This window comes from Artemia franciscana, chromosome 16, assembly GCF_032884065.1.
Source record: "Artemia franciscana chromosome 16, ASM3288406v1, whole genome shotgun sequence".
NCBI lineage: Eukaryota > Metazoa > Arthropoda > Branchiopoda > Anostraca > Artemiidae > Artemia > Artemia franciscana.
Window position 1 is genome coordinate 22,015,928 of NC_088878.1, and position 26,842 is coordinate 22,042,769.

General features: G+C 35.3%; 1 protein-coding gene across 1 annotated transcript; it reads right to left on the reverse strand.

Annotated features, from left to right (window-relative positions):
- Positions 1 to 4,414: 4,414 nt before the first annotated feature.
- LOC136037224 (mitochondrial carrier homolog 1-like) lies at positions 4,415 to 26,701 on the reverse strand. The gene is made up of 4 exons (XM_065719827.1): positions 26,526 to 26,701; positions 12,791 to 12,875; positions 6,251 to 6,372; positions 4,415 to 4,542 (listed from the first exon to the last, which is right to left on the reverse strand). The coding sequence occupies exons 1-4, from the start codon at positions 26,673 to 26,675 to the stop codon at positions 4,465 to 4,467; spliced, it is 435 nt and encodes a 144-aa protein (XP_065575899.1). The 5' UTR covers positions 26,676 to 26,701; the 3' UTR covers positions 4,415 to 4,464.
- Between the last annotated feature and the right edge of the window lie 141 nt (positions 26,702 to 26,842).

Consider the following 26,842-nt stretch of genomic DNA (forward strand, 5'->3'; position numbering starts at 1 on the left):
ACTAAATAAGGAGACGTTGGGTGCATTATGACTGTCAATATGGCTATGCAATAACTCAGGAATATTTAAGGGTATTGAGTTGAAACTTTTCCAGAAAGTTGAGAGAAATGTTAAACTAAATCAAAATACACTCTGTTTGGGTTCTGAAAAGGGCATATCTGAAAAAAAAAACACTAACGACTAAATAAATTAAATTAAAAAGGGAATACCGATGGGGATACTGAACTAAATCTGTAAACTGTCTCCATCCAGGGTGTCGAAATCTGAAATATGACAGGAACGGCTAAGATATTGAGTTGAAACTTTTTGTAAATGTTGAAGGGGATGTTGAACTGAAGCAAATGATACTATCTGCATCCAGGATGTCAAAAGAGGACGTCTTCAATAGTTCATATACGGATAATGGTATAACTCAACCCCTTAAGGGACCTAGCTGAAACTGTGAGGGAATATTGGAAGCGGAGGACAAGTGGATTCTAATTTTGATTTGTTGACCCAAGGGAGCACATCAGCGACAAAGAAAGTTTGAAAAAAATTGGTTGTATTTATTCTTAGTGTGAAATGTTCTCTTTTTGATCTCATTAAAATTTCAGGCTGTGAACACAGTATTTAAAACTGTATTACCAAATATTTTGATCCCGCTCGGCACAAACAAGCGTAATATCATCAGCAATTGCAAATAAATCCACATTTTGTTCAATATATATTGAGTTAAGATACTGCAATTCATCTGGGTGACATATATTGCAACAAATAGACCTTGGAGCATCTCTTATAGCCCAAAATAAGGCATTGGCATATACAATGTAAAGCAAAGGAACAAGGATAGACCCTTGTGGAATTCCAAAATCTACTTTGGCCTTAATATCAGACCCTGGATAAAAAAAAATAAACCGGCCGAAGATAAGATTGCAACCACTCTAATGCTTCTCCCCGAACACCAAAATGCGAATGACCAAAATTTCAAGAAGAATAACTTGAAACAAACAGTCATAAGCTTTTCTCACATCCATAAGAATGTTGCTGGCGTTTTCTTCAAGTCTAAATCATTATTTACAATATTGAGAAGGCTAATATAAGCCTGTTCAGTAAAACGTTTTGGACGAAATCCTAACTGGTACACATGAAAAACTTTCTTCGCTGCAAATAAATCTGCCAAACGAGACTAGAATGGTCTTTCACAATCATTGAAAATGTAGAAAGAAGGGAAATAGGCCAGTAGTTTGAAGAATCGCTCTTGCTACTACCTTTGTGGATGACAAGTATACGCACAAAATTCAGTGCCTGACAGGAAACTCTACGTCCAAACGACCTATTAATTAGCTTTGTTAGCGGAGTCACTTTCGCTGGCAGAGTAGACTTGACTACTCGAGTGGGTACTAAATCAGGTCCTGATGAAGATTATCCATTTAAATTAGAAACTATCCGAGAAGCCTTTGTTTCAGTTACTCGTACAAGCATAAAAGATTTGTCGCAAGAAGGATCCAAATTTCTAGCAAAATCACTATTAGATCTTGATTCAGATACAGAATTAGCAGTCAAATGACCAATTGAGTTAAAATAAGATGTAAATTCCCGTTTTATTTCTTCCTCTTTATAATATCCTTTCCGTATAGCTTGGGCTTCGTTGGTAATCATCCAGGTTTTTTTTTATATCTTTCCCACACTCTGAAAATCTTCTACGATAATAATCTATTTTAACCCATGTTGCTGACTTAAATATATTTCAATACTCTTTCAAACAATGATGCCACTCAGGAGTAAGATGATTTTTGTAAGAAACTTTCCAAAGATAAGCTTTTCGCTTAGCACAATTTACCAATCCAGGAGTCATCCACCGACAATAAGGGGTCGACCTTTTGGAATCATTTTTCTTCTGGTCATGTAGACATGTCTCAACGAAAGTGTCCTTGATCACCCATAAAATTTTTCAAACACATCGTTTATAGGGATATTAAAATCATCTATAGATTCCCCTGAACTTCCAATAGTTTTGACCTTAGGTTTGAGAGTTGCTCTTCTTTTGTGAGAAAATACTGCCTTTGAACAAATGAATTAGAAGGACGGGGATTCAGCACATCAAACTTAGAGCCTACAGGAAAATGGTCTGATATATCTAAAATAATTAAAGCACTATTTTAAGAAGAAAGAGAGGAAAACATGTTATCAATTAAAGCGGCGGACGACATGGTGATACTTGTTGGGATCAAAATTGAAGGCAATAAGCCACAAGAACTATTAGCAGATAAAAAATCAATAGTCATTGATGGATTTGTATCTAATAAGTTAATATTAAAATCACCCATAAATATAATGTCGAAATTCAGACTATGAACTTTTTCCAATACACCCGTAAGGATATCAATGAAAAAACAAAAGGGTCCATCAGGGGGGCGATAAACCTTTGCAAATAGAATGGTTTTCTGATTAATCAGCAATTCATTACAAACCGACTCAAATACTCCTTCAAGACTAACAGAATGATCTTTACGAACCAAATATATATAATCATTAGCAATGTAAAATACCTCCCTTAGACATTTTCAATCGTTTAACCCGGAATATAAACCAATGAATCATTAATGTCTTTTAAAAGTGTTTCACACAATTCGGTTACTTTAGAGGATGAATGTGACTCAAAAAGAATGAATTTGAATTCATAAATAGACGAACAAGGGCCTGTGTAACTGAGAGCTCACCGACCCCAACTTGGTCTTCAAATGCATTCACCAAGGGATCATATCTTCCGCGCAGACGCTTCACCTGGTGACTTCACTAGTATGTTACTGCGGTCAGTCCATATATGTTTGACGCCAAACCCTTGTGGGATTGAACAAATCACGACGTCGCTTTGTAAGAAATTCCAACACAAAAATACCCGAACCAGCTAATTTAGAGTTCTGTGAGAAAACTTTTCGAGCAACTTATTTGCTAGCAAATTGCACTAGTACTGAGGCAAATTTGTGACTAGCAGTATGAGCCTCACTCATTCTAAACCGGTAAACACTTGATAATTCGCCAGAAGACATACCAGTAACACCCGTCAGTGTTGATAGGACGTTTGTATCGTCAAGCTTGACTTCGATTTTTTCAATTCAATTCTCCAGATTAAGTGTTTGCATTCTACACGCTTTCAGCTCTCGTTCAGTACGGTCTAAGATGGGATTGAACTCCAGTGACACAGAATTGTACAATTCATTAATTATAGTTTCTGCAGAGTCTTTAAGGCCAGATTGTGCTCTCGTGTCACACTTTGCAGAAACCTGACGAAATATCTCTGAAACAATAGATTTTCCAGTTTTCTCTAACTCCTGTTCTGTAGCGGATATTCGTGTAATCAAATCCTTTGCTCACTTGGCACAAAGCCACACTCAGGTAAATCAGTATTCATCCAATTGTTTTGTTTAATGCAATTCAATCTTTACACTTTCATAATAGTTTGTCCTTACAACTTGAAACAAATAATCCGATTATTTTAGCTTTTGTTCACGCTTCATGAACACGGTAACATCAGAAAAAGGTTATTTTTGTTCGTCAGTATTATTATTGACAATGCAATTATGAATTCGTTATTGTCACTGAGTTTACTGCAACGAAACTATTATCCTTTGCCAACTCATGATAGGTTTAAATTCAAAAATTATAGGTCTTAACACCATGGACTCTGAATCAATACTGAATTCACTCACAGACGTCTCAGTAATTCTGGATTTATTTACTTTTCAAAAGAGAAAACGTTTAAAACCTTTTTTTTCAGTGAAGCGGAAATAACATGCCTGTAGGAGGCTTGGGGAGCGTTACCTACTCTTATTTATGGTAATTTCTGTTCGTATTAAGTTCGACTTGATTGGTCATTGCAACTGAACAAACGTCTTTGGTTAGGTCTTATTCATTCATTGACAGCGATTGTTGCTCGTTTTTAGTTTCAAGAAGAATTGTTTGACATTATTTCTGCTAGTCTTTGGCTTAATACAGCTCTTTACTTTTCTATGAAAAAACTATCTTTTTGAAAAACGTTTCTTAATTCAGTTTAAGTTGGTTTACCAAATATTTTGTTTTGATTGAGGTTCCCTTAATTCTGAAATCTTAATTTTGAAGCAGATCAGCATAAACAAAATCAAATTTCTTGATCTATGGATCAATACAAACAATTTGTCTTCCAAAATTGATTGTCATCGTTAAAGTCCTCTTAATTTAGAAACCCATCACACGCCAGATATAAATTTGGGACTATTTTCAGGCTTAGCGAACCAACACAAGCAAAATTAGTTTCAGATTTGTTTTCTACAATAGGGGTTCACTCACCTGGGGATAGGAAACAAGATGGATGCATAGAGCTTTTTTGACTTACATTGCTATTTCACAGTAAATAGATTCTCATCCGAAAGAGGATGAAAGTGCCAAAACGTTTAGGCAGATTTGCAACAAAATCGGTTTAGCCTTCTTCTTCTCCCAAGTTAAAATTCAAGGTGAGCATGGTTTCACACTCAAAAACAAATCCTTAGAAGTTCCAACTTGATCTCCCAAGCCGTTCCCATAATTCTGAAAAATGCTTTTTTGATCACAGGGCATCTCATAATGAGTTTTGATTTACTTAACCGTAAATAGATTTTAAGTGCAATAGCAAGGAATAGTACAAAAATGTTTAGGCTTGCTAGAGACAAAACATATTTAGCGCCTATCCCTGACATAAAATTTGAAGTCCCCTTGCCTCCTCCTTTCATATAAATTTGTTTCTAAAAACCTCGGCTCCATCCCACTAGCTGTTCCCAGGATATTGCAGATAATATATTTTAACAGACTTTATTAACTTTTAATTTAATTTAGTGCAACATTCTACACCAAGCCATGATGAAACGTTTACTTCCACAGCCCACAACACTCCTTGAAAATGTATACCTGATACCCCAAGCCACTCCCGAGCTATTGCAAATTCACCATTTCGATCAGTATCTTTTGATTTACCTCACTACTTAACCTTAAATAAATTTTAAGTGCCATAGTACAATAGGAGCTAATAGCAAAACATATTTTGGTGGTTCGAAGACGATGTTATTTGCCCTTTTCCCTTCTCCTCAATATAAGATTTGTTCCCCTCCCCCTTTGCCCGTCTTCTCCATTCCTATCCCAAACAATATCCTAATTCTCTCCCCCAAATAAAAATATTATGTTCACTTGACTTTTTCCAACCCGCAAAATTTTCAACTGAGTCCCCCATGCCATTCTGAGCTGTTGTAGATAACCGTGATATGAAAACTGTGATACTCGCAGGATCTTTTGACTCACTCAGGTGTGTGTGACGTTTTCAGAGTCAGCCCATGGGATGGTAATATTCGTCTAGCAACCTATCCTAAGAACTTCTAGCTAATCGCACAACCAAGATCAAATATACATGCCCTTTCTATCAGTGAACTATTGGTGTTCTAAATAATTAAGCATTGCTCCCCAGGCCATAGGGGTAACGTCGACACCGAATGAATATATATTAGAACTTTGGAGACTTCTGAGTAAAATGACTATCTCAAGATTTATATCTGGCCTAATCAGGGCTAAGAGTGAGGGGTCAGGTAGAAGAGAAGGACAGAGAGCCAGGCTGGTTGCCCCATCATCACTGTTAGCCCTTGGGAAAGGTACTATAATTTTTATCACTTATATACAAAGTAGATGGGAAAAAGATTTTAAGCCTTTTCTAGCCCAATCATACTTCATTGGGGTTTCCAATTCTTTCCCAAATACTTAGAGAGACAATAGAGTCGAATTTTTTCCTATCAAAATCTGAGCATAAATAGACATAAAAGAAATCTACTAAATCCTACTTGCAACGGCGAAATAAAGAAAAAAACTAGCATATTATGAATAAATGAAACAGAATAAACTTGAAATTAAAAATGATAATTTAAGGCACTTATTAGGTATCTGAATGTTAATTAAGAATAGGACGGGAAATCAAGAAAAACTAATCACTATTCATGAAATTAGTGCCATTTACAGTTCTTTAACTTGTTTTGCCAATTTAACTTGACTGGATTGTTACGAAATTCATCTTTAAAAATAGTTGTTTTATTTTTTTACTCGTATAATAAATAATTTGATATCAAAAACATTTCTAAACAATTGTTCACAATTTTTCTTTTAAATATCTTAACAATACGCACTTTTTTATGTATTTTTAAATGTTGCCTAGACCAGCTTGAATGTGTCTTAGCTACCACCGTGATTAATCAATAAAATAAAGTGCACAGCATCTCACCTCAAAGCGTATCAACTTTGTAACTTCCTGATAAACAAAATCCCCGAGAGCATAACCGAACAGCCAAGGAAGGAAGCCTCTATAAAGGCCGAGGAAGCCATCGCGCTGGTAAATATACATTGCTGCAAAATAAAATGACTACCAGTTAGGAATTGTTGCCTACCAATGTGGAAACTTTGTAAATTCTAATATTTTAATACATAGCTATGAAACTAAAAATGCTGATAAATTTTTTCGGTCACATAGAAGTGGAACCAAGACTGGTTTCCCTAGATTTTCAGAGCCGCGTGTATTTAACTCCATTCCAGAGAACATTCGGGCGGCCTAGTACCTTGGGTTATTTAAAAGTCATTTGAAAAAAAAAAATGTTTATTAGGAAAAGGTTTGTAGTTTTTATTTATTTATTATTATTATTATCATTGTTCATATTATCATCATCATGGTGGAGTGGTTGATGAGAGATGTATTACAGTTTTATTTTTGTTATGTAATTTATGCAACTTTTTTTTATAAATACAACTGAAATTTCTGTAATTTTTTAAAAATTTATGCGACTATTGAAATGTAAAAGTCTAAAACGGAAAAAAAAACTTAACAATTACCTACTTATCCCCCCCCCCAAAAAAAAAAGACATATTTAGATATATGTCTATATTCAATGCACAATGCTTCGAAGATTACAAGAAAAGGGTAGAAATAACATGTACATTAACAATAATCATTAATATCATAATTGTCCAATGTAAAACAAAGTAAGTACACAATTCACAAGTAGCAATTAGTCCCCATTAAAATTTATTAATAGATATTTTAAAGTTTTCCGAGAGCAAATCATAGTTTAATATTAGAATTCAGATCTTAACAAGAGCTAAGAGCTCATATGGTACTTGTGACGAGGCAAGAAGAGCTAAGAGCCAAGAGACCATATGGTATGAATTCTAGCTAAACTCTATGAATCAGTAGATTGATTTAAAAGGAAAAAAAGAGGCTTAATGCCGGTCAGGATTTAAAATAAAAGCTCAGAGTCACGATGTCCTTCTAAATATCAAAATTCACGAAGATCCGATCATTCACTCGTATATTATAAATACCTAATTTTTTCTAATTCTTCCTCTTCTTTTAGCCCCCCCCCCTCTCCAGATGGTTAAATCTTGGAAAACGACTTTATCAAGTCAATTTGTGCAGCTCCCTGACACACCCATCAATTTTCATCGTCCTAGCACGTCCAGAAGCACCAAACTCGCCAAATCACTGAACCCCTCCCCCCGACTTCCCCAAGAGAGCGAATCCAGTACGGTTCCGTCAATCACGTATCAAGGACATTTGCTTATTCTATCCACCAACCTTCATCCCGATTCCTCCGCTCCAAGTGTTTTCCAATATTTACCCCTCCAACTCCCCCCAATGTCAAAAGATCTGGTCGAGATTTGAAATATGAGCTCTGAAACATGAATTCCTTCTAAATATCAAGTTTCATTAAGATCCGATCACCTATTCGTAAAATCAAAATACCCCAATTTTCATGTTCTCCAAGAATTCCAGTTTTCCCCTCCAACTCTCCCCAGTGTCACAAGATCTGGTTAATTTAAAATTAGAGATTTAAAGCCCAAGAACCTTCTAAATATTAAATTTCATTAAGATCTGGTCATCCTTTCGTAAGTTAAAAACCTCAATTTTCAAAATTCCCCCCCAACTCCACCAAAGAGAGCAGGTCCGGTCCGATTATGTCAGTCAAGTGTCTTCGACAGATTCTTATTCTTCCCATCTAGTTTCATCCTGATCTCACCGCTTTAAGTTTTTTCTAAGATTTCCGGTTCCCCTCAACTGCCCCCCACCCAATTACGCTGGATCCAGTTGAGATTTAAATAAGAGATTTGAGTCACGAGGTCCTTCTAAATATGAAATTTTATGAAGATCCGATAACTCCTTCGTAAGCTAAAAATCCTTTATTTTTTCTAATTTTTCAATTTCCCCCCCCCCAAAAAAAATAGAGCGGATCCGTTCCAATTATGTAAATCACGTATCTAAAACATCTGCTAACTTTTTTCACCACGTTCCATCCCGATCCTTCCAATCTAAGCGTGTTCCATGATTTTAGGTTCCCCCACCCCAAACTCCCTCCAATGTTACCAGATCCAGTTGGGACTTAAAATAAGAGCTTTGAGACACGATATCCTTCTAAATATCAAATTTCATTGAGATCTGATCACATGTTCGTAAGTTAAAAATACCTCATTTTTTCTAATTTTTCTGAATCCACCCCCCCCCCCAACTACTCCAAGGAGAGCGGATCAGTTCTGGTTATGTCGATTTTGTATCTAGGACTTGTGCTTATTTTTCCAACCTAGTTTCATCCCGATCGCTCCACTCTAGGTGTTTTCCAAGTTTTAGATTTCCCCTCCCAACCCATTCCCCCATGTCACCAGATCCGGTCATGATTTAAAATAAAAGCTCTGAAACACGATATCCTTCCAAACCTCAAATTTCATTAAGATCTGATCACCCGTTCGTAAGTTAAAAATACCTTATTTTTACTAATAAATCAGAACTAGCCCCCCCCCCCCAACTACCCCAAAGAGAGTGGATCTGTTCTGGTTATGTCGATCATGTATCAAGGACCTGTGCTTATTTTTCCCACCAAGTTTCATCATGATCACTCCACTAAGTGTTTTCCAAGTTTTAGGCTTCCCCCTGCCACTTCCCCCAATGTCACCAGATCCGGTCGGGATTTAAAATAAGAGCTCTGAGACATGATTTCCTTCTAAACATGAACTTTCACTGAGATCCGATCACCCGTTCGTAGGTTAAAAATACCTCATTTTTCTAATTTTTCAGAATTACCTTTCCCCCCCCCCCCAACTACCCCAAAGAGAGCAGATCCGTTTTGGTTATGTCTATCATGTATCTAGCACTAGTGCTTATTTTTTCCACCAAGTTTCATCCCGATCCCTCCCCTCTAAGTGTTTTCCAAGTTGTAGGTTTCCCCCTCCCCCCCCCAAATGTCATCAGATCCGATCGGGATTTAAAATAACAGCTCTGAGACACGATTCCAAACATCAAATTTCATTAAGATCTGATCAACCGTTCGTAATTTAAAAATACTTCAATTTTTCCCGACTTAACGGGCCCCCCTCCCCCCTCCAGATGGTCAAATCGAGAAAACGACTATTTCTAATTTAATCTGGTCCGTTCCCTGATACGCCTGCCAAATCTCATCGTCCTATTTTACCTGGAAGTGCCTAAAGTTGCAAAACCGGGACCGACAGACTGACAGACCGAATATATATATATATATATATATATATATATATATATATATATATATATATATATATATATATATATATATATATATATATATATATATATATATATGTATATATATATATATGTATATATATATATATATATATATATATATATATATATATATATATATATATATATATATATATATATGTATATATATATATATATATATATATATATATATATATATATATATATATATATATATATATATATATATATATATATATATATATATATATATATATATATATATATATATATATATATATATATACATTCAAGAGTATATTTCAGAAATGGTAGACTCGTTACACTTGTTGGAATCATGCTAACAATTTAATTAGGTATGAATAGACCCAAAGAGGTTTTCTTGGGCTCATATTTTGTCAAAGATCATCCCCTATCCCCAGCTTTACTTAAATGGGGACACAATGAATCTCACCAACTCATGACAATTCTGAAGTTATCTAAGTAATGGTCCTAAATGATTAAATGTTAAAAATAAAATAATTTATAGTCCAGGAACACAGTTTGATGCTCAGATCAAGTTCATGGGAGGGTAGAAAGAAAAAGACTTTGAGTAGATTGGGATGGAAGAAAAGCGTGCGTATCTGTGTCGGCCTCAGGCGGCTCGGTGCTGTGGTGAGTAATTAGTATTAGTAGTAGGAATAGTTTGTTCCTTACCAAAACTGATATTTAAGAATTAACAATATTGCTGATTACAAATATCGGACTAATATTGCAATCAAAAAATCAAACATAAAAATACCACTATATGTTCTAAAGGAGCGTTGAATTTTCACAATAATTACTATTTAAGGATTCCTGACGATGTTCAATGAGACTGTACTTGAAACATATAGGCAATAAGTCATTACTCAACTGCTCGAACCATGACCACTAATACACAATCTTTTAATACTAATTAAACAGTAAATGATACTATCAAAAAATTTATCCACCAACATTACATATGTTAGCATTTATAAGAAACATAGCAATTTTTTCAAATTCATGAAGTCTTTCTTTTTTTTAAAGTGAAGAAATGACGCACTGTCCAAAGTTACAGAAATTTTAATTTTGAAATCAATATATAAGTAGTGTCCCTTACACAGAAACTGATGGAGTCATATTTCAGTGTACTATTGGAGTTGCTAAGCCCTCATATCCCTTGCCCAGATACTAATGAAGCCCTATCCCAGTGCACTATTGGAGGTAATAGCCACTTGTATCCACATATACTCCTCGCAGAGCCATAACATTTCCTGGAAACATCACTTGCCGGGTTTATTTTCTTGGTGAAACAAAACAACAGATACTATGACAGCTCATACAATTACATTATCTCAGCATCTGGTTATAAGAACATTCTTGGAAATATCACTTTGAATGCCAAATGTTTGATATAAAAAATGGGGATTGGTCTAATTTATTATCTAATGATAAATTTAGTTTAATCAAGAAAAATATCTAATAAAAGGAATTTTGATGAGGACAATAATATACAAGAGCTGTGTAATCTATATATTTTTTGTTGTATGTTCAGTGGACAGGAGTGTTTCTCATACAGTTTTGGCTTATCAAAAGGCATTTACATTCCCTTTAGTTACCAAATTGTATGTGTATCATCTTTAGTTTTTAAAAACATCCCTCCCTACTAGCCATTCTTGAGCTATTGAATTCAATGCATGGAATATTTTGAACCTGGATCTTCAGGGGATGGTAAAGAACAATATACAAACTATAAAAGAGCATTTAATGAATTGTATGGGTTTGTGTATAAAATATAATCATCAGCTTTAAAAAAACATCCCTCCATACTAGCAACATTTAGCCTATTGAATTCAGTCTTTGGAATATTTTGAGCCTGTAGCTTCAAGGAATGGTAAAGAACAATATCAAAACAAAAAGAGCATTTACCAAATTGTTTGTGTTTTTTATATCATAGGCCTATATAATCATGAGTTTTGAAAAATACTCCTCCCTGCTAGCTATTCTTGAACTATTGAATTTAATCCCTGAAATAATATTTTTGGACATGGACCTTCAGGAGACAGAAAAGACTGATATGAAAACTAAATACCACATAAACACTGCCTTTGGGTGGCTTACTGCCTTAGCCTGGAAACCACCATAACCACCAAACCACCATAAAATTTGCCGAGGCGAATATTATTTATTTTTGATTCTGAATATTCTTTTTTTGGGGCTTGGATTCTCCAACTTGGAATCTTTTTTGGGACTTTGGGAACTATTATGGGACTTACTTTGGCTTAAATTTTTCTTGGAACAAAATTTTTTTTAACCAAAATTTTTTTTGACTCGGAATTTTTTGACATAGAATTACTGTGGGACTTCAATTTTGGACATTCAGTCAGCAATTAACACAGTCATAATTTAACAACTTGTTGAGTTTATTGTACTCTAAAGTGCTTTAATTAAATTTGTGTTACACAGTTAGCAAATAAACAGTCAGAATTTAAAACCGTCAGAATTCCCAAACTAGCTGAGTTTATTATGATAGAAAAATGTTTTCATTAAATTTGTGTTACTCTGTCAGCGCTTAAACACTTGGAATTTACCAATTAGCTGAATCTGTAGTGCTCTTGTGCTGAAAAGGGCTCTCATTAAATTTTTTATATTCAGTCAGCAACTAAGACACTTGGGAATTACCAACTAGACGAGTTTGTTATACTCAACAGTGCTTTCATTATTTTTTTTTTTTTTTTTTTGTTACTCAACCAGCAACCAAAACAAATTTTTATTACTCAGTCAGCAACTAAAACATTGGAATTTATCAACTAGCTGAGTTTGGTATACAAAAAAGTGCTTTTATTAGTTTTTTGCACTCTGAACTAACTTATCTTCATTACATGTAGATTACCAAACAAGAAAAGAAAAGGAACGCTGTATTTCCAAGTTTATCTTTGCAATAATTTCCAGTAAACAAAGAGCAGCAAAATCAATAACTCTAGGACCAAGTCTAACTTTAGGTTCCAGCCTTGTCACATGTGCTATATCAGCTCTTGGCTCTTGTTTTTACTTGTTTTCAGCTTCAATTTTAGCCTTTTCTTTCATCAGGAAAACTAGATTTTTCGGTCAGTGAATTATAAAAGCTATGCTCAAAGAAGTGTGCAAAACCATTTGAGATTCAATTTTAGTAGCATTAGAATCTTTGCATAGAGAGGAGGGATGTCATTGAGAAGCAACTATATGAGTTATTCTTACTGTATTCAACTAAGTTGGGATAAAAAAGTGTTGCATATCCTAAAAGGGATCTTCCTGACACTGGCTCTAAGGGCTCATATCCAATCTGAAAAGAAAAATGTGAAAATAAACAAAATTACATACAAGTTTAAATTTCAGAGGAGATAAGTGACTTTTTTATCACACACATCACAAGCACTAAAGTATCTGAAACAATATCCCCTCTCCTTATCTTTAGTGGATTACCCTAAGGTGTTCTACTAACCCCCTCCTTTTTTAGCTATTAATTTAAAAAACTGTTTCCACAAGACGAGTTTTTAAAAGAAAGGCAAAGAGCTCTATTAAGATGAAAATAGCAAAAATGAAGTCAAATTATCTTCCAAGGCTAAGTCTACCATAAATAGATATCAATAAATAAATAAAACTCAAAACGAACAGAAATAACACCAAATAGCCAACTCAAACTCAAAATAATCAAAAATTAACATGAGCAGGGCTGACAACCTCAATACCTTCTAAAGACCAGAGGACAATTTGTACTTTACTGAAAAAAAAAACAAATAAATGACCATGGATTGTTAGTTAAATTGAGATATACTGACATTTCTTTGTCAAGGTTTTGATAATTTTTCATTCATGAAAGTAAGAAAGGTGAAAACATTTCAAATGGATTTTATTTTCAGTAAAGTGACAACTTCTGTTTGTTTTGAGTTTCATTTATTTATTCATAGTGATTTGTGGTAGTTATATGCTAAGAAAAATATTTGTTTTATTTTTGCTCATTCTTGGCTTAATGGAGCTCTTTACTTTTCTTGGAAAAACTTGTACTGGGGAAAAAGTTAATCAACATCTGTTTGTGTTTTATTGACATAGTCTTTTTCATTAAAAAAAACATGGTATATCTTTAAGGTTTCAAATAGTTCGTGGTAACGAACTGTAGTAAGGAGCAACCTGGCTCAATAGTAAATGAAACTCTAAAAAACAGAATTTTGATGGCAAAATATACATCAAAAGAATCAGATTTTCATGCTGATTTTAAATATGCAAGTTTCATCAAATTTAGTCTTTGTCATCAGAAGTTACGAGCCTTAAAAAATTTGCCTTATTTTAGAAAATAGGTGAAAACACCCCCTAAAAGTCACATAATCTTAACGAAAATCACACCATCGCATTCGGCGTATCAGAGAACCCGATGGCAAAATTTTCAAGCTCCTATCTACAAAAACGAGGAATTTCGTATTTTTTGCCAGAAGACAAATCACGGGTGCGTGTTTATTTGTTTGTTTCTTCTATTTATTTTTTTCCTTTCCCCAGGGGTCATCGTATCGACCAAGTGGTCCTAGAATGTCGCAAGAGGGCTTATTCTAACGGAAATGAAAAGTTCTAGTGCCCTTTTTAAGTGACCAAAAAAATTGGAGGGCACCTAGGCCCCCTTCCACGCTCATTTTTTCTCCAAAGTCAACAGATCAAAATTTTGAGATAGCCATTTTGTTCTGCATAGTCAAAAACTGTAATAACTATGTCTTTGGGAATGACTTACTCCCCCACAGTCCCTGACAGGGGGGCTGCAAGTTACAAACTTCGACCAGTGTTTACATATAATAATGGTTATTGGGAAATGTACAGTCGTTTTCAGGGGATTTTTTTGGTTTTGGGGGTGGGTTTGAAGGGAGGGGGCTATGTGGGAGGATCTTTCCTTGGAGAAAACATGTCATGGGGGAACAGAAATTCAATGAAAAGGGCACAGGATTTTCTAAAATTACTATAAAAAAATGAAAAAATAAACATGGAAAAGTTTTTTCAATTGAAAGGAAAGGGTAGCATTGAAACTTAAAACGAACAGAGATTATTAAGCATATGAGGGGTTCTAAAAATACTTTAGCATAAAGAGCGAGGTATTTAGGAGGAGATAAATACCTCGCTCTTTATGCTATAATATTTTTAGTAATTTCAACTATTTATTCTACGGCCTCTCTGATTCAGGGGTCATTCTTAAAGGATTGGGACAAAACTTACGATTTAGTGTAAAGAATAAGGCATTAACGAGGGTACAAACCCCCTCATATACATAATAAAAATTTAAGAATATAAAAATTTGTTAAGTAAGTTAATTCTTAAGTTACGTATATTTTTTACTAATAAAAAAAATCGTTAAAAATTAAAATTTATAGTTGCCTTTTTATGTAACCAAAAATTGCATGGCAACTAGGCCTCCTTTCCCATCCCTTATTTCTCAAAATTGTCTGATCAAAACTAAGAGAAAGCCATTTAGCCAAAAAAAAGAATTAATATGCAAATTTCACTTTAATAATTTATGTGTGGAGAACCAAAATCAAACATGCATTAATTCAAAAACGTTCAGAAATTACATAAAAAAAAACTAGTTTTTTTTAACTGAAAGTAAGGAGCGACATTAAAACTTAAAACGAACAGAAATTACTCCGCATATGTAATGGGTTGTCCCCTCCGCAATCCCTCACTCTTTACGCTAAAGTTTGATTCTTTGCCACAATTTTGCTTTTTAAAACAATTAAAAGCTTTAGCGTAAAGAGCGAGGGATTGCGGAGGGGACAACCCATTTCATATACGGAGTAATTTCTGTTCGTTTTAAGTTTTAATGTCGCTCCTTACTTTCAGTTAAAAAAACTAGTTTTTTTTAAATGTAATCTTCTATAAAAATTCATATTATGGTTGGCTATTTATATGTTGGAGAAACTTTTCAACAGATTTTAATCATGACACAGACAGTATTTTGTAATTTAAAGTTTTTGAAGTTGACATGAAAAATAAAACTTAACATCATTCCCAAAAGATTCTATCTATGCTCTTTGACAGCTTGAAAACTATTATATTCTTTTTATTTATTTGAATTGTAAGAGCAGAAGTAGTAATAGTAGCATCCCCAAAAATTTTAAAGCATAAAGGGCTAAGGAGGTTGACATGCCTAATATCCCTAAAGACATAGTTGCTGAACCATTTTACTATGCTGAACAAAATGGGTATCTCAATTTTGACTGGATGTGTTTGGGAAATGAATTGGCTTGAGAAAAGGGCTGTTGGCCCTCCAATCTCTTGTTACTCTTAAAAAGGGCACCAGAAACTTGCGCTGTAATTAGATTTCAAGGGGGCGGTACTTCTCCTTCATATATCTATTGAAAACATCTTAGACAAATAAAAACAAAGTGAAAACAATTTAAATCTATTTTGTTTTCAGTGAAGTGCGAATTATGCTCTGGTCTTGAGAAGGCATGGGGTTGTCAGCTCTAATCATGTTATTTATTGCTTGTTTTGAATTTGACTTGGTTATTTACTATATCATTTAAATAAACAAAACACATTTAAAGTGTTAACTTTTTTAATTTTAATAAATAAATAATTATTAATATTTTAAGAAACATATATATCAGTATATTTAAATTGAATTGACAATCCATAGCAATTTTCATTGCAGGTATAGTACAAATTATATTCTGGTCAAACAGTTCGTGGTAACGAACAGTAGTAAGGAGCGACCCGGCTCAATAGTAAACGAAACTCTAAAAAACGGATGCTAAAAATTTCGATGAAGAAAGATTTCGATGCTAAAAGATATATCAAAAGAATCGGATTTTTATGCTGATTTTAAATATATAAGTTTCACCAAATTTAGTCTTTGTCATCAAAAGTTAAGAGCCTGAGAAAATTTGCCTTATTTTAGAAAATAGGGGGTAACACCCCCTAAAAGTCATAGGATCTTAACGAAAATCGCACCATCGGATTCAGCGTATCAGAGAACCCTATAGAAAAAATTTCAAGGTCCAATCTACAAAAATGTGGAATTTCGTATTTTTTGCCAGAAGACAAATCACGGGTGCGTGTTTATTTGTTTTTTTTTCCCAGGGGTCATCGTATCGACCAAGTGGTCCTAGAGTGTTGCAAGAGTGCTCATTCTAACGGAAATGAAAAGTTCTAGTGCCCTTTTTAAATGACCAAAAAAATTGGAGGGCACCTAGGCCCCCTCCCACGCTCATTTTTTTACCAAAGTCAACGGATCAAAATTTTGAGATAGCCATTTTATTCCGCATAGTCTAAAACCATAATAACTATGTCTTTGGGGATGACTTACCCCCCACAGTCCCTGGGGGAGGGGCTGCAAGTTACAAACTTTGGCCAATGTTTACATACAGTAATGGTTACTGGGAAGTGTACCGACGTTATCAGGGGGATTTTTGGTTTGGGTGTGGGGTTCAGGGGAGGGGGCTATATGGGAGGATCTTTCCTTGGAGGAATATTTCATGGGGGCAGAGAAATTCAATGAAAAGGGCGCAGGACTTTCTAACATTACTATAAAAAAAAAATATATAAACATGAAAAAGTTTTTTCAATCGAAAGTAACGAGAAGCATTAAATCTTAAAACGAACAGAGATTATTACGCATATGAGGGGTTCTAAAAATACTTTAGCAAAAAGAGCGAGGTATTTAGGAGGAGATAAATACTTCGCTCTTTATGCTAAAAATTTTTTAAGTAATTTCAACTATTTATTCTACGGCCTTTCTGATTCTGTGGTCATTCTTAAAGAATTGGGACAAAACAAGATTCAGTGTGAAGAGCGAGGTATTAACGAGGGGGCCAACCCCCTCATATATATAATCAAAAATATAAGAATATAAAAGTTTGTTACGTAAGTTAATTCTTAAGTTGCGTATTTTTTTTTACTAATAAAAACGTTCGTTAAAAATTAAAAGATCTAGTTGCCTTTTTAAGTAACCGAAAAATTGGAGGACAACTAGGCCTCCTTCCCCACCCCTTATTTCTCAAAATCGTCTGATCAAAACTAAGAGAAAGCCATTTAGCCAAAAAAAAAGAATTAATATGCAAATTTCATTTTAATAATTTATGTACAGAGAGCCAAAATCAGACATGCATTAATTCAAAAACTTTCAGAAATTAAATAAACAAAACAAGTTTTTTGAAATGAAAGTAAGGAGCGACATTAAAACTTAAAACGAGCAGAAATTACTCCGTATATGAAAGGGGTTTTTCCTCCTCGACGCCCCGCTCCTTGCGCTAAAGTTTGATTCTTCCTCGCAACTCTACTTTTTAAAACAATAAAAAACTTTAGCGTAAGGAGCGGGGCGTCGAGGAAAAAAAACCCCTTTCATATACGGAGTAATTTCTGTTCGTTTTAAGTTTTAATGTCGCTCCTTACTTTCATTTCAAAAAACTTGTTTTTTTTATTTAATCTTGAGAAGGCGTGGGAGTTATCAAAGACATAATTTCCGGACTTTTCAACAACACTGAACAAAATGGTTATCTCAAAATTTTGATTTTATGTGTTTTTGGAATTGAATGGTATGCAGAGAAAAGAGACTTGTTATCCTCCAATCACTTTCGCCTAATAAATAGGGCAGTAGCCCTTTCTTTTTCCAAATTGAATGAGTATTCTTGAAATTTTCTACAACAACATCTGGCCATCTCAAAATGCATTGCGGGAAAATACAAAGTTTCAGGGGTGGGGATATCACCCTGGCTAATCATGATAAAAATAAAATTGTGAAGAAAGGATGAAACAAGGACAGAATACACCCAGTAAAAAACATTTTAAAAAAATAACTGTTTATTGTCCTTGTTTTATCCTTTCTTTGTGATTTTATGTTTTAATCTTAAAAATGGCAGCGCCATTTTTGATTACAAATCACCCCCCCCCCTCCTTCCCTCTCCGAAGTTTATGCAATCAGCCTTTATGCCCCCAGAACATAACTTACCTTGTCCTGGGGACTGTGGGGGGTCATCCTCAAAGACTTAAATTCCAGTCCTTTCAGTTGCATTCAACAAAATGACTATCTCAAAATTTGGATGTGTTTAGAGAAATGGTGGACAAGGGAGGGTGGTTAATTTCCCTCCAATCACTTTTGAGTATTAAAAAGGGTACTAACCCTTTTGATTTCCAATCAAATGATTTGTTTTCAAAGTTTCTACAACAACAAATGGCCATCTCCAAATTTCTATCCAATGCATTGCAGGATAATATGAGGTTAAGATGGCACTACAACTTCCAACTAGGAATCCAATAAGCCCTCTACAAAATTTGTACAATCAATTCTTTTATACAAAATACTTTTACTAAATAATGATTTTTGAAAAAGGGGAAGAACCTAGCAATTTTAGGAAAATCCTAAATAAACTACTGCATAGGAAAAGTGATAAGAGTAAGTTTGGTAATTATCAAGACATTAGTCTGGTCTCTGTAGGTAACAAATACTTAGTAATATGATACTTTTTAGACTAAGATTTTTTATATACCAAGTGATAAGAGAAGAACAGTGCAGTTTTAGAAAAGGTAGAGGATGTACCAACCAAACTTCCAACCTTAGGTTAATAATTGAGGAGAGCCTGAGTTATCAAACACATTTGGTCCTCAGTTGTGGTCTTCGAAGTTATCTTTTTTGGTCTTCAGTTTTATAGATTATGATCATGCGTTCAACTCTGTTGATGGAAGAGCTTTAGTGAAGGTATTATCCTTGTATAGTATACCAGACAAACATATTAAAGTGATTAGTGCTATGTACAAGAATAATACTTCTGTGGTTAAGGTAGGAAATGAGGTTAGCAGCTTGTTTAATATCAAATTGGGAGTTAAGCAAGGTTGTGTTTTATCCCCCTTAATATGGATCAATTTTATAGACTTTGCCTTAAGGAGCACAAGAAAGGCAATTTCAGAACATGGAATCAACTGGGAAGGAAAAACATCTGTCCTAAATGAATGTTTGAGCAAAATGAATGAGCTTTAATAGGTTTTGCAAGTTTGGTGTGCTAGAATGGGTTTAAAAATTAATGTTAATAAGACAAGGTCACTAAGGCTAGAAATATGACAAGATGAAAAGGTGAAAATGGGTAGTAAAAAGATTAATTAGGTGAACAGCTTCACTTCCCTTGCCAGTATTATTAGAAAAAACAGTGGGAGCACTAACTACGTTAAAAGTAAACTACCCATGGCTCAGGGTGTTTTTTTTTTAAGTTGAAAAAAGTTTGAAAAGTTAGGAAGATAAATTTGTTAACCAAAATTAGAATGTTGGAAGCTAAAGAGATGATAGTAATCAAATATGGTTCTGAAGCACAAGCACTCCAAAAACTAGATGAAAATTTGCAAAATGTTTTCCACAGATATTGCCAATGGATTGTTCTGGGTAGCCAGCTGACTGACCATGTTTCAAACAATCAACATTAAAAAATACAGTTCAATCCCACTTTCAAGAGCTGTAATGAGATAAAGGTTGACTTGTCCAGGACACATTCTGGAAATGAAAGATTGCCATAGATAGTTCTTGTTGGCCAACCATCCAGGGCTAAATGGAAAGCAGGTTGTCTGTAGTTGGGATATGAGGATGTTATAAAGAAGATTTAAGGGAGATTGGAAGTTCAATGGAGGGTATAAAGAGGAAAAGAGGAAGGCTTTGAATAGATTGGGATTGAGGAGAGTTTGCAGCTGTGCTGGCCTCAGGTGCCTTGGTGTTGTGGTGAGTTGTTGGCAGCAGTAGCAGTAAAACCATTAATTTTGTTCAAGTTCTGTTGGTAACACTAGGGTATACTAGAAATACTTGATAGCATAAACTCAAATTATATTATCTCATGAATCTTTCAAAAAAGAAGTACATGACGACATTGCTAGCATAATGTCAACTGACAACAAGGGCCTCAAAGAGATTCACAAGGAACTTGCCACAAAATGCAATGTTATCAAGGTAGAAGCGATCGTTGACTTGGCAATGACTGCACAAGTGACAGAGCTTGTACCAGATGGACTAGATGAACACCTACACCACACAGTCAGAAGCAAGCAAGACAGGCAGCAATAAAAACTCAACATCAGCAGATACAGAATTCCAATCCAAGCAAGTGACAAAGACTTCCTTGCCAAATATTTCCAGGATACCTACAAAATAGCAACCAAAGCTTTCACTGTGAAGAGATTACCAGCCTAAGCCCTCATGGCTGGGCAACCACTGCAACACCCACCAGTCTTATTCGTAGTAGCCAGCTCTACTGAAAAGCAGCTTATCCTGGATGCATCCTACCAGCACAAATTGACACTAGAGCAACAGTTTCAACGAAGGTTGCAACACCAGAAAAACCCTGCTGGAAAAGATGAAGAAGAGACTGGCATGCAGAGAAACAGACCTAGTGATTAAAAAAAGAAAAATCACAAAAATGGGCAAACACAAGCAATTCTGATAGCAAGCTGCTTGAGCATGGAAAAATAGCCATTATCTCCTACCATTTCAGCCCCCCTGTAAATAGTTTATATGTGAGTAATAATAACAATGTAACAGCAAACTTCTGTGAAAGTAAAAAATAGTGAATTAACAGTTAGGTCCCCATACCCCTCTACATTGTCCCTCAATAGCTGCTCTGCGTACCTCAGCTGTAATCCAGCCACTTCAACTGTAAGTGAGAATAATAGTGTTTATAACCAAAAGTTGCCCAGACACACCCAAAAACTTGTAAACATTGTGACAGCAAACATTGATGTTATCACCAACAAGATGCCAGAACTGGTAACACGGCTCAAACTAAGTCAGATAGATATTGAAGCTCTGTCAGAAATTTGCCCTAGGAATTCCAGATTTCAACTGACAGAAGACTCAATTTGCCCCACTGGATGCAACATCTTCAGCAATCTGTCCAATCCAAACTGCAGAAGAGGAGTTGCTATTCTGACTTTCAAGGAATTCCAGGGAAGAGAAATTTCTGTCCCAAATTCTTACTTACCTTGGGTTGAAGTCACTTGGGTATCTCTGTCCCTATCTAACAAAATGTTTGTCCTAGGTTAAATTTCCAGGAGCCCCAGTAGTCATGCCAGCTGTCCTCTGAACAAAGAATTGCTGAAATGACACAATTCATACTATCCAACTTTCCAAAGGCAACTTTGCTTATGACAGGGGACTTCAACCTTCCAAGCTTGTTCTGGAGAGATGGCCAAGGTATGACCAGGTCAAGCCTAGAACAAAACCCATGAGTTTAAGTCCTTACTGATAATTTTCTGTACCAAACAGTAACCGTGCCCACAAGAACGTGTCTGGGACAAAATCCTTCAACACTTGAGCTAGTCATAACCAATGACCCAGAAAAGGTGATCAGGACACAGACTCTCAGACCAATTGGCTCAAGTGTTCACATGCCAGTCCTCTAATCTATACAACTCAACTCCAAACCATCAAAATATACTAAGCAATCCTTTACTAATTACAAGATGATGGTGTAAGAGCTGATAGATGCCAATCTGGAAACTCTGATCTCAGATGATGTGGAGGCTTCATGGCTAACCCTAAAAAATACCCTACTAGAGAGCCAAGCCAAACATACCAGCATGACATGGAAAAAGAAACCAAAAACTCTACCTTTCCTCCCCCAAAAATCAAGAAACTATGCAATAGGAAGAAAAAACTTTGGGAGAAGTTTGTGAAACAAAAAATTACAACAGTATACAAAAATACAAAATTGCCAGGAAACTCCTCAGAAAGAAATGCAGAAACTCACTGCAAACTACAAAGAACATCTGGCCACAAATGTCAAGAAAAGCCCTAAGTTATTCTGGAAACATATCTCCCTGTGTAAACCAGGCAGACACTCAGTACCAGACCTGGAAAATAACAGCTCAGTCTCTTCCTGTGCCTCCAAAAAAGCTAACCTTCTGAATCAGAAGTTTGCCTCAGAGCTTTCTAAGGATGACCTCCAATCAGCCTCCCTCCAGCAGAACAGGGTCACACTCCCTTCCCAATGTTACACTCACCAGTCAAACTCAATGAAGTAACCAAACAGCTTGAGGAGCTTGGTGCCAACAAATTGACTGGACATGATGGTCTGAGTCCACAACTGCTGAAGGAACTAAGACCTGCTTTATCAGCACCCCTGGTAAAACTATTTAACTGGAAGGTTTGATACAAACCTTCTTGAGTCTTACACTGACCTACAAGAAAAAAAGGAGTACCAGTGGATATAATCCTGCTGGATCAAGCCAAAGCTTTTGACAAAGTTTGTCACCACTACCTCATTCACAGGCTACACACCCTGTCTCTTAGTCCAAAAGTGATCAGTTAGATCAAGGATTTTCTGAGGGACAGAACACAGCAAGTGAAAGTGACCACAGGAGCAAATAGTCACACACTCTCTGATGAAGTCAAAGTCACCAGCAGGGTCCCCCAGAGCAGCATTCCTGGGCCCTACCCTGTTCAATATATATATATGTAAATAAGCTAGCCCTTATCACCAGTAAAAAAACAAAACAAAAAAAAAACACTTTTTATGAAGACAATTCAAAACTCACAGATCCTGTCAACATCCCTTCTCCCCTCCAATCCCTCCAAACTGATCTCAACCACATGTGCTCCTGGGTCAAAAAATGGTTGCTGGAATTCAACACTGAAAAATGCAAGGTCATACACTTTGGACACAACAACCCCAACCAACCTTCTGACCCAAAACCCTGGGAGTCACCATATACTAGAGCATGTTCAGGAGGAGAGAGACCTTGGAGTTGTTGTAGACTACCAGTTGAAATCAGCTCCCACTCACAGAAGATCTCAGCCAATGTTAGCAGAGCCCTAGGTATCATTAAATACAGCATTACCAGCAGAAGTAGAAATGTAATCACCAAGCTCTACAAAGGACTGGTAAGATTGTGTTTGGAGGTGGGGACCATCCTAGCTACCCCTTGATTCAAAAGGACAAGGTAGTTCTTGAGCAAATCCAACAAACGGCTGCTAAGCTGATTACTGGTGTGGAAAACAAGCCCTACAGTGAACAGCTGAGGGAACTCAACCTCCCCTCTTTAGTCTACAGATGGAAATGTGGGGACATGATCCAGGTACACAAATTCCTCTCTACCAATCAAGAAAATGAGCTCCTGGAGATTGACCCATCCTACATAACTGGAGGACACCCAAAACATATCTGCAAACTTCATGCAAGGACTGGTGTAAGATAAAGCTTGTTTTTGAACTGGATTATGAACCTCTGGAACAGCCTCAAGGAGAACACTTTCTGCTGAATCAACAGATGTATTCAAACCCTGTATGGATGCTGATTGGAGTGAAAAACCATGGATATTTGACTGGGATGCATAAGAATCTAATAAACCATGTATGCAACTGTCATCACAAGGAGTGATTCAAAAGTGACTCCAAGCTGTGATTTATGGTAATTTTTACAGTAATAGGCCACTTTGACTGGTGTGTTATTGACATTTTATTTTTCATCCTGAGAGATTGGGAATCCCCAACTTTGGCCACAATATCTAGGGTAGGTTTGAGAATAGCAAAGCATTTGAGCATGGGACACACTTATAAATACTGAATAAGCAGCTTAAGGTTACAAGTAACCTCAGAACCCAAGACTTGACTAATTTTGGTGTTATTCAACCTTCTCGGATTGGCAAGTGAACTGAAATTGATTTTTTTTTTTTTTAGATTTATTTCATTAACAAAAAAAGTGGTTATAAGTACAACCAAGGAGAAAAGACAGAAGGGATGCTCAGATTGACAGGTAATAAAAGCAGCCTTTTATCTGTCTTAGTCAGCAAGTTGTCAGTTAGATCCTTTGTAAGTGCTATGGGTGCTGCTAAAGGAACACAGTTTGACTATTCAGGCTACAACCATGACATTCAGAGAGAGCACAAAATTTGGAATTTATTAGTACTATTTTTATCCTTCACAAGTGATCAACCACAAAACATTCAAGCCATGTCTATATTCAGTATTTACTGGAAAACTGGGATAAAACATTAGACTGTGCAGACTGCTACTGCAGTTCTATTTTTCTGTTTCTAAGGTATAATAAATTTGAAAATTAAGCCATGGGCCTTTATAAAGCAGCTAGTAAAAACTCTCAAAATGGCCAAATGAAGAAACTTTCTTTACTAATTGAAGTTTGGAAGGACAGATTTGATGACCTACAGAAAAATAGGACCTAAAATTCAAACTTATATGGCCATATTAGAGGAATTATTAAGGAGAAATAATTTCTTATCACAAACAAAAGCTGTGGAGATTAATTTCACAAGGCAGTAGTTGAGAGACTACCATAATAGAATACAGCCTCCCCCCCCCCAAAAAAAAAATTAATTTAAGAGAATAATGTCAATGTGTCAAAACTAGTAAATTGTTATAATCATACTTCAAACATATCCCTTGTACTACCTGAGCCTTCTAACCAGGGAGGCTGTGTTCTGATAGTTTTGTACAAATGTACCAGAACAAATATTGCAGACCATTTTATAACTAGACTGTCTAGGGACAATGTTAAATGGGTGATTTCTTACATAGGAAATGCTTTTAGAGAGAGTGAAAATTTTAAGTTGTTAGTGCACAAATTGTTGGAGAATGGGTGTTTTGAGTACTAGGAATCTGGTGCAGCATGTAAGAATGGGCACAGCCCAATAGGAGGTTGTTCTTTGATGATTCTTTGAGTTTATATTACTTTTTCTTTTTTAATTAGTAAGCTAAGCTATTACCATAATTATTTCACAGTTCATATAAATGACTTACCAATAAAGTGAATATACCACTTGATGCCTTTTATAAGTTCTTTACAAATATAATAATAAATTTTATTGCAAATTAATGCACTTTTTGAGCTTATAAAAATGACAAAATTATATGTAGTTAGGTCAAAAAGTGCTTAAATTTGAATTTTCAATAGAGCCAATTATTACATTTGTAAATAACATAAAAAAGCATCAAATGGTATGTTCACTTTATTGGTAAGCCAATTATACAAACTATGATGTATTTACAACTATTATATTTTTTTAAATCTTTAATTGATTCTTTTAATTACTTGTGCATTTTGTTTTCTTTTGTTCTTTGTTAACATGGCTCTATGGAGCTTTTTATGTTAAACAGACATACACATAAAACATGTGAATTTTTAGAGTTCAGGATAATACACTCAATTATCACTATAGTGTACTCTGTAGTTGGGTTGTTTTAGAAGTACTCTATTGTAGATTTTAGTTTGGATGTGATAAGCTATTTCTGTGGTTAGAGTGCTAGTCAGAGATGGATTTTTGGTGAAATTCTAGTTTATTAACTTTTGACTATCTCAAAAATGGGTTAGGTTAGGAAAATGAAACTTTCAGGGATGGGTCTAAAGGCTAAAGTATGTCTAGGAAAGGTATTTTGAAATACCCACCTCCACTCCTTCTTCCTCTAGAGGGCCCTGAAATTTGCCTACATGACAGGTTACCTATTGTTACCTATTGAAATTTTGACAAAACAACACTTTACCTTAATTTTCAGTTACCAGTTGCTTTTTCTCTGCCTTTAGTTGTGAAAATACAATTCCTGTTATCTGAGTAAAATTCTGAGCCATATCAATGTTTTTTTTCAAAATTTAGGAAATGTGTTTCAATTTCTTTAAAACCTTATAGGCTAAATTGGGATTGAGCAAAGTTGTGAAGCTGGAAAACATTTTGTTATACTTTATTCAAGCAGAAGATATATTTTGCAACGTTTCACTCATAAAACACACATATTTTTCAAGGTCATCAAAGGTTAGGACCCTCTAGAGGGAAAAGGAGTAGAGTTAGGTACTTCAAAATACCTTCCTGGGACATAGTCTAGCCTTTAGACCCCTTCCTGAAAGTTTCATTTTCCTAACCTAACCCCTTCCTGACAGAGCCATAAGTCAATAAACCAAAATTTTACCATTTTTTCTTATACTATGTTATTCCAGAAGAATAAACTTCAGACAAAATAGCTTGGCCTAAAGGGACCTACCTGAATTAAAATTTTAGCATATTCAAAAGGATATATAATGGCTCTAGCCAATCCTCTATCTAGGATAGTTGGCACAGTGATATTATTCTTTTTAGTTTTATTATTGCTCCCATTCCAAAATTTGCTCCAAAAGCGGCCGTTGTTCTCCATTTTTTCGCTTTTTCTTTCCTTTCTTCTTTAAGGGTATCTGTCAGTGTTTCCACTGTCTCATTTTTTAAATCTCTAATAAAAATCTGAAAAATCCCTAGCTATTAACGTATAGCCAGGATGGTCCCCACCTCCAAACACAATCTTACCAGTCCTTTGTAGAGCTTGGG

Bases quoted from the DNA above. Each gene is read 5' to 3' on its own strand.
- LOC136037224 (XM_065719827.1), bottom strand. From the start codon at position 26,675: ATGGAGAACAACGGCCGCTTTTGGAGCAAATTTTGGAATGGGAGCAAT. The intron at 12,876-26,525 runs GTAGGTCCCTTT...TTTTCTTTTCAG, and splicing joins ATGCTAAAATTTTAATTCAG to ATTGGATATGAGCCCTTAGA. The intron at 6,373-12,790 runs GTAAGAATAACT...TTTATTTTGCAG, and splicing joins TCCCAACTTAGTTGAATACA to CAATGTATATTTACCAGCGC.